Consider the following 9554-nt stretch of genomic DNA (forward strand, 5'->3'; position numbering starts at 1 on the left):
CTGAAATGCCCATTCCCCCCTCCGCCAATAAATGAAGAGGCTGAGATCTGAAGGCAGACTGGACTCCAAAGCAATGACATGGGGCTGCCCTGCCTGGAATAGTTCCCTGAGGTGTTAAACAGCACAGAATCAAAGACTTTGGAAAATTACACAGGAAAGGCAAATAGCAAACATATAATGATCACATATATACAAAAGGCTCAGAGGAGGCATATAAAGCATCAATACTGTGCATATAAAACGGTACATTTAAAAGCTGAAATATAAAAACAGTGCTTTGTAAGTGGCCAAAAGGATGACAAAATGATATGACAAGAACTTAAGTTTGTGGGCGGAGGTTTTTAATGGACTTGGTACTNTTTTTTATGTTTATTTATTTTTGAGACAGAGAGAAACAGCATGAGTGGGGGAGGGGCAGAGAGTGACAGAGACCCAGAATCTGAAGCAGGCTCCAGGCTACGAGCTGTCAGCACAGAGCCCGATGCGGGGCTCGAACCCACAAACCGTGAGATCGCTAACTGAGCTGAAGTCGGATGCTTAACCGACTGAGCCATCCAGGTGCCCCTGTACTACTGAAATTTTAGAAAATGTATTTTCAAGTACTGGCTTATCAGTTATTTGTATTCTTAGAATGTATAATCATCTGGTAGATTACAGGGAGGTTGACAAGAGAACGTATGTTCGGAAAATTACCCTTCTACTCGTTAGCACACTGCCTGATATGCTCCTCCTAAATCTAAGACTTCCTAATATTGAACTTCTCAGAGGAAATCGGGGTATCTGGCATTCTGTTTTTGATATCTGAAAATGTACTAATAAACTACTTATCGTCACAGTGATTTAAGTGGAACTAACAAAGTAGGTGGTGACAAAACCAGAGTTTCCAATGTACCCGAAACACACTATCATTATGTTAAGTTGCTAATAGCCTAACATGACTGCAACAATTTATAATGTATTTGTTGGAATTGGCCTCCTCTACTACTGAGATTAAACCATTCAACTGCATCTAAAAGAATCTACTCTTCTGAAAGCCTGTTACTCTACAGGGAAATCTCACCAGGACTGGAAGGTCTCCAGAGCTCACTTGCTACATTATCAATTGATTCCTTTTCAAGGCGCCCGTTAAAAGGAATACTTCAATGCCAACACATAATGAATATACGAGTCTTATGAAAGTAACGTTAAAAAGAGCCTTAGCACTATACAGGGAGAAAATATAGGACACAGCAATGTATCTGAATTATCTGAAAAATGGGAATCACGAATTTTCAAAGGATGAATGTTTCTCTTAGCTCTCAAATCAACTAGTTTTGAAATTAAAACCAAAGGGTAAAAACTGTATACTCTGATGAAGATAGATAAACAGCAACAATTATCTCCCCACCTTCGACTTTAGGTTTTAAAGTACCTAGTTAGGTAAAACTTCATTCATGCAAGAATGAACCTATGACAGTTTTATACTGGAGTGGGAAAGGGGTTTACTAAAAGTAAGTATCGTTATGCTCAGCATCCCTTCTCATCAGGGAAATGCAGATCAAAACCACANATAAAAGTAAGTATCATTAATAGTCCTCAAAAATGGACAACCCAAATAAAATTATGAGAAAACACACCCAGAACGTGGAACTCTGTATGACACAAAAGTCTGCCCTCTTCAAAAAAAACAAAAACAAAAACAAACAAACCAACAAAAAACACACATAAAAAGACTTGCACATTTAAGAGACTGAAGACACAATTACTGCATACTGAATTCAGTGTCAGCATCGGGGCTGCTGCGGTGGGGGGAGGTAGAGGTNNNNAAATGTAGACTATTAGCTAATTACTATTGAATTTCACATTTCTTACATATGTTAAACAGTACTGTGGTTACACGAAAATATCCTTATTCTTAAGAGATGAAGGCTGAAATATCTGGGGTCATGTCATGATGTCTACAAATTCCTTTTTCCTATGGCTCATCCAAAGAAGTATGTGCATGTGTGTGTATAAAGAGACTGCTAAGTGTGGCAAAAACTTATCTGACAGCTCCAGAGGAGGTTAGAGCAGGTATTCACTGTATGTACTCCTTTCAACTTATTTCGTAGATTTTAAAGATTACAAAACAAAAAGCAGAAGGAAAAAGTAGAAACAAGTTTGGGGGTGGGGAGCGCGCAGCGGTGCATTACAAGCAAATGTGATGTATTTTACAGAAAAATAAGGTATTAAACTGGAAAGATCATCACAGTTCAATGAATTAAAGGAAAAGATCAGTAAGCAGCCTTAGGTTTATCATCTTTCTTATTTCATTTCTTTGTGGGGACTGTTCTACTTTAAAAATAGCTAATGGTTCAGAAAACTTAACCTGTACCCCTTAGGAGGGAGTACCTGTCAGCTAGCTGAAAGCCATAAATGTGGATCTCAGACTCCTTTTCTAAGCCACAGAGCCATCTAGCCATCTGGCTAGTTGACAGAGACTCCCACTGAAACCTCCCCGAAGGAACTGAAGTTCTGCGTGTCTAAAGCCCGCCAAGCTAGTAATCCCTCCCCACACCCAACTCAGCTCCTCTCTTCTTCCTTTCCTCCCGGTTTCATCAACAGCACAAAAAGGCCAGTTAGGCAGGGGCCCAGGAGCACAGATTCCCCTCTCACCTCCACACCCAATTTACCCTCTAACCTTGGTCTCTCTTCTTGTCTGAACTGCAGCAACTACCGTCTCGTTTATTCCTCTAAATCTTCTGTGCTCCACTTTATGCCTCATCTTGTTGCCAAGTGATCTAATATGCAAATCTGATCATTATTCAAAAGACTTTTTAGCAGCTGTTGCCAATGTGAAGTCTACCTGAAATTTTTGGCAACACAAGTTTAAATCCATACTCTTCAGCTAACATGAATGAACAAGTAGGCCTTAGACCTGAAAAGACCTTTAAAAGTCTAGTCTAAAGGAGAAAGTAAGTTTGCTTATGATCTATGGGGTATGTGGAAAGAAGTTTATGTTCATTTAAGCAGTTAAAGGAAATCAAAGAGAAAGTTATACACTGAGCTTCCACTGAAATTGTTCTGAGGAGTTAGGCTGTTAACTATGCAAGTCAAGTTCACTGCACTATGAAATGAAAGACTTAATCAAGATAACGAATACTCTTCTGACCATGCCAATGTAGGAGGTACTTGGAAGAATGTGGAGCAGAGTATGAAGATTAGTGTATTTTAGTAAAACAGCTAGGATGTAGAAATGGGAAGAGATTACTACATGACTTATTCAGAAAAAGTACTTTATGGAATTGCAGGATTCTAAAGGTCTCAACTTGAACTTGTAAAGTGTAAAGAAAAAAAAAAAACCAAAAACCAAAAATCCCAAGAATAACACTGACTTGTTTAAGCAACTACCGGTAATTCATTCTGAAAATGATAACAAGGAATTAGTAGTAGGTGACAACAGGAGACAGCACCATTCTCCCACTATTAATTCCCTTGGTACAAACAGACTTTCAATCTCTTATACTACTGCAAATTTTTCATAAATTTTACGTAAACTCACTTGGTGTTACAACTTGACCTGAGGCTATAAAATAAGTTTTCACTTAGCTCATCGGAGCGACTATATGATTTACTGCAGAAATACTAATGTGTTTGGTTCCCAGATAACGTCACAGACCCTACTCGAAGAACAAAATAGATTATATACGCGTTGTATTAGTGTAGGAATTCTGAAATAGCACGCCACATTTGGCCTAAGGGGAGCTGTGGTTCTGCTACTTCTATGGGGCCTTTCCTAAATGTTCCCCTCTCTCAGAAGGGTCTGCTCTGTGCTCCCTCATTTTTTTTTTAAGCGGGATCTTCACAAGCAAAGATCACATATTTTAACGTACTGACTAGTCAATTTCCCGATTTATTATAAGCGGCCTGAGAAATCATCGAGTCCCTTTCTCCCCTAGCATAATACCACAGCACCAACTTGGTTCATGATAAATATCAAACGAATATGAAAGCATGAAAAGAACTGGGTGGAGCTGAATGGGTGAGGAGATGTGAAGGCACAAGGTAAATTTTGTTTCCGTTATATTTGATTAACACTTTAACTATGAAGACCTAAAAAAGAAAAATCACATTGTTGATTCATAGTATTTAAGAACTAAAAAAAAATAATTCAGGGAGGAAGTTAAGCTCTAATTCACTTCTTACATGGAATGGATAGTTTTTTTTCTCTTAAAACAGCCTACGATTCACATGTTCAACGTATATTGAATTAATGCTTTACCCAAAGAGAATTCAAACAAGGAGAAAAAAGGGGGGAGGTGTAAAAATCGCGGTTCAGATTAAAGTGGTTTTAAAATACAAAAGAGTAGTAAAAATAAAATGGAAAATGTAAGCACTCCTCTAAAGGCAGGGGCGGGAGCAATGGCTGACAAAGAAAGTGGGGAACAGATCAGAGGTACAAATGGGGATGTTAAAGAAAGAATAAACTCGAGTTTGTGCCTCTGTGTGCTTAGATCAGCTGGTCACTGGGAACCTCGGCAAGAGAAGTGACAGGGGCATATTGAAGGTAGAAGCAGCCAAGCGCTACAGACGGCGGAGTGAACGGAGATGAAGAAAACAACTCTAGGCAGAGGAAAGGAAGGCCAACAGAGAACCATTCCTTAAGAACCAGTACGGCTCACAAGCCAGGGCTTGAGAAGACCAAAGCAGTGATGTGGGTACAATTTTACGGTAAAACTGAGCCTGTGGAAAAAGACCCCCTCTCTCTGTATTCCTGTTAACAATATATATTCCCCATGCTCTCTTCCGGCCTTTATTTGGTTTACATATTTGCTTTTCTTAAATAACAGTATTCCTTTAAGCTCTGTCCCCAATCCCTCCCCTTTTCCTTCTCTCAATACAACAACAAACAGCTAGATAGAAGACTCCCTAGTCTGCCAGCTCTAACCTCACTCTCAGGAGTTCTGCATCTCCTACAGCTTCCGCTAAACAGCTCTTTGCAACCAACTTAGCGGCTCCTCAAACTTGCCGCTGCCCCAGAACGAAGTCCTGTGCCAAAGATGCATACGAGCAGCTTTTACGTAAGACAGCCACGGGTTTAAATCTCGGCTCTAATCAATGGGGTGAACATGGGATGCTGAGAAGTTTAACTGAGACACAGTCCGGGAAGCGCTCTTCTCAGGGCTCAGCAAAGTACCACACTCCATTTATTAGCCGGCAGTTATTACTAAAACCATCTAGGATCCTGACTTGAAAACCCAAACTACCTTTGATTCATTCCTTCCTCTTACCGTGCAAAAATGGACTCTATTTACTTCACTGCCAGAAAGATCTCTAGGAAACCCAAATTAGATCATATTAGTTAAAAACCCACCAAAAGCTAACAGAACAGACTTAATGACTGGCACACAACGCATGATCTCCCAAGAACTTTTACAGCTGTAGCGTATTCCACTACCCGTCACACACACGGTCTCAAGCTCGACCGTACCACCAACTGTTGTTAATGTGGACGTAGCGGAGTTGTACCCTATGTACATTTAAGATCATGCAAATAATACCCAGTCGGGAAGAAGTCAGGGGAGGGAGGAGCGGAAGAGTGGGTGCTGGGGACAGAATGCGAGCAGGGGGAAGAAAGGAGGAGCCGGCACAGGCCACGCGGTTTCCCGTGCCGAGCCCGATCGGACGAGCACGAGGCCCTCCACAGAAGCCAACTAGTTTCCCGGTGCTCCAGCGAACAGGGATTCGCCCCCTCCCGGGAGGAAAATGTGAGCGTGCCGGACTGGCGGAGACATGCTATGTACTCCTTGGTAGATGAACCGAAGCATCTTTCTGCTGGCGCCAAGAGTTTGGTCTTCAGCCGGCTTTAGGTGCTGTCCCTCTGTCCTCTCCCCGCATCCACATCTTTGCCCTTCATGCAAACTATCTGCTTCCCAGAGTACACTCCCTTTTCTGACTCCATGGAGCTGGAAAGGATCCAGTGGACCCTGTCGTCGTACTTCTTTCAATCGACTTATTTATACGCACTTTTCCTTCAAGCCAAGACCCACAGCCAGACACAGCCGGCCAAACACACCCACCCTGCGTGCCTAGCCCAGAGCTCTGTAATACAGTCAGCAAATACTCATTACAGAGAGTACAAATGAAAGAAAGGGAACAATGCTGGCTGGTGAAAAGTATATTTTTAGCAATAGCCAAATGACTATGTTTTAACAGGGAAGTTTATAAAGCAAAGCTAAGGGGTCTGAATTTATGTTGAACATTCTCAATCAGTGTGATGACAAAAGGAGCTTGCTAATCACATCTCGTGACAACTCAAGCTGGGAGCAGAATTCTTAATATAACGAGGGACACAATCAAGATTCAGATGATTGAACATTTTGCAGTGAGGAGTAAAATAAGCATCTAAGTGCAGTTAGATTTAAAGAAGTAAGGCAGGTATGAGGAAAAACAGTATCACGGGTTTTCTGAGTTGAAAAACATTCAAATTGGTGTGTATCCAATTTCAACACAACACAACTTTATAATGAAGATGATACAAGTGTCGATGGTCATGATGTTAAAAGGTATAATGATAAACCGGAAGGAGTTTAGAAGGATGACGAGGATGATGGGGGTGGAAGGATGGAAAAGATGATAGAAGTGAGAGATGTTTAAATTAATGAAGACCAGGTAGGCAGAACAGAGTACGACAATGACCTTTCCTTGATTCCTCCCAGATAGAATGAGATAAGTAGACAGGCAACTCCTCACACCCCATCACCAATTACATGTATAGAGTACGGTACCCAAGATCCAACTTTTTAAAAGGATTTGTACATTACTTGCTACGGTTGGGGTTTTATTACCTCGTGTCTCCCCTACTACTTCTGCCCAGGACTAGATAAAATACTCCAAGTGATAAAGGACTGTATCATAAGATAATCCAGAGGCGTGTTACCTTGACCACACTACTTCTGTGTGAATGACATTAGGGACTTAGGTTAATGAAATCATTTTATTAAAGCAGGATTACTTTTAAATGACAGTATTGTGAAAACAACATATGCTGACCAAATTAAAAGATAGCTGCAGGAGAAATATTTAATGTAAATACTACTTTAACAAAGACAAAAAACTTATTTTATCAGTGAGTATAAAGCAGTGTATTCCAAAATGAGTTTTTGAGGTCAATTCCTCAAAAGATACTGGTCAAACAAGTAAGTTTGGGAAATAAATTAGAGAGCCCTCACCCTTCCCCATTCACAGAACACAGCAACACTTACAGTCCCTGCAACATTGTACAAAAACTAATAAAAGAAGGACTTGTAAAACTTTAGCTAATCCATCATTTTGCAGATTTCTTTGACCAGAACCCCCCACCTTTTCAGGGCAGGGTCAGAAGTAGAAGAAAAGACAGTTTAGGGAAACACTGCTATATAGCACTGTTTGAAAATATTACCTCTAAAAATCTTTGCAAAATAGCTAGAACAGAAACTGGCAATGAACGAGCAGCTTACTAGGATGTATATATTCAAACAACTTGCATTAGGTGTTTAAAACAGGTAAGAAAAGGGACAATTAAAGATGGAGGATTTCATTAAAACAATTAAAAACTTGCTGTTTTCCTTAAATCCCTGTATTAAATGCTAATTTTTCTGCACCAGAAAAATTACTTTACGATGCCATTCTCTCCCCCTGATACTAAGGGCAATCTTTTGATATTAAAACTCAAGTTCTCCGAGGAACCAGGTGGTTCAGAGGGTAGTGGGAAAGCACAGGTCTGTGAATCTACTGGTTTGAAATCATTTGTGTGCCTTCTTTCCTCTTTGTACCATAGTGTCCTATTTGGAAGGGAAAAATATTTTTAATGTGTGAATTCTCGTATTACATTTTACTAGACTTCTGGACCATTTTGTTGTGATGTCAACAGAATTCTATGGGGGTGAGGGGGAAGTACTGAATAGTTAACACTCCCCAAAAAAGAGAGGGACTACAGCAGTTTTAGAAAGCACTTACTTAATCATTTCAAAAAGCTTTGGATCTGAGACCTTGATATTTCGTGCCATATTCCAGGAAAGATGAACCATGGGTACTATTGACTTCACACTTTGCAATTTGTTCCATTCGTACCGTTCCACTGCCAATTTATACTGGCAGGCTAGGAAAAAAAAAACAGTTATAAAGCAACCCAAAGTACCAAAAGATAGGAAGTTACCATTATCACCTTCTCAGATGATATCAATACCAATTCTGAAAACCTCAAAACATTACAAAAATAATTTTTATGTTTCTTTGATAATTACGGCAATACTAATAGTGGCAAACACATAAAGAGTGCTTACTATAACTATGTGCCAGGCATTGTGCTGAGCTGTTTTTTATACATTATCTCATTTAAATCTTTATCATCACCTTATTAATTTTATTATTCCCATTAAACAGATGAAGAAATTGAGGCCCAGAGAGGTTACATAACTTGCCCAAAGTTGCAAGAGCCAGGTCCTGGTCCTACTCCAGGTCTTTCTAGCTCCAAAGGCCATGGTCTTAATCTGAAGTATCCACTGCCTGAAGGCGGGCATAATTCAAATAGGTTTTGACATTACAGGGCTATTCATATGACATCCCAGATAAAAGAAAAATTTGGACGCATGAATAACCACTCTACTTTGCCTTCTCCCATAAAGGGTTTCCTTTATGAAACAAAACCAAGCACTCTAAAAATTATTCAAAGTATATCTTCCTTGTATATAAAGACATACATTTATTATTTGCTGAGACCTATGGTCTTGGACTTCTACCTGTTAACTGAATTTAATTTCTTATACTACAAATAAAAATGTTACTCAAGGAGAGATAACTTTTCTTCCAATTTCTAGTGAGTTATATTCCAAGAAAAAAAAAAACCAAACCTATCAGATACAATCTTTTATAAATTAAACTTTTGTTTTTTAGCATATTCTTTAAAATACCTGTAAGTGGACCAACATTCCAGGCAATATTGTTGCACCNAATAGCCTGAACCCAATGAACAGTGCCTGCATTTATCCAGACCAAATCTCCAGGTCGCTGAATAAACCTATACACTGGAACATTTGCTTCATAAAGATCTTCAAGGTTAGGCCACCAAGAACCCATTAGGAAATTCAAATTATTTCTGAAATAAGAAAAAAATAATGAGAACTGATCAAATACTTTTAATAAACTAATTAAGAAGACTGGAAAACAAGGTCAAAACTTCTTGGCAGATAAAATTATCAGGAACTTCAATTTCTGAGGGAAAGTGGAAAACAGAACGGCCTCTACTACTGTTTTGAATTCTAAGCAGGAAAGGGGGACAGGATGTCAGTCGCTACTGTTTTGAAGACTGGTTAACTAAAACTATGCAGCTGAGAACTTTATAAAAAATGAACAATCATACACACGCACAAATAACCATCATTACTGCCACCAATATACTTTGGGAGCACTCTATGGACCCTATCCGTGAGCTTCTACTTCAAAATCTGGCTGCTGCTTCTACTTCGTCAAGATACAACACGAAGTATTTTTTAAACTACACAGCAAACTTTTCCTCCAGAAGAATTTTATAAAATTAAATTAGCTATATCTTGGGG

At 39.5% G+C, this 9554-nt stretch overlaps 1 protein-coding gene across 1 annotated transcript in view; it reads right to left on the bottom strand.

Annotated features, from left to right (window-relative positions):
* Nucleotides 1-9554, bottom strand: part of KDM6A (lysine demethylase 6A) — a 134659-nt gene that overhangs the window by 9924 nt on the left and 115181 nt on the right. The window contains 2 exon segments of the mRNA XM_077768522.1: nucleotides 7957-8098; nucleotides 8910-9094. Coding sequence (XP_077624648.1) covers nucleotides 7957-8098; nucleotides 8910-9094 — 327 coding nt within the window.

The sequence above is a fragment of the Crocuta crocuta genome, unplaced genomic scaffold (assembly GCF_008692635.1).
Source record: "Crocuta crocuta isolate KB4526 unplaced genomic scaffold, BGI_CrCroc_1.0 scaffold467, whole genome shotgun sequence".
Classification (NCBI taxonomy): Eukaryota; Metazoa; Chordata; class Mammalia; order Carnivora; family Hyaenidae; genus Crocuta; species Crocuta crocuta.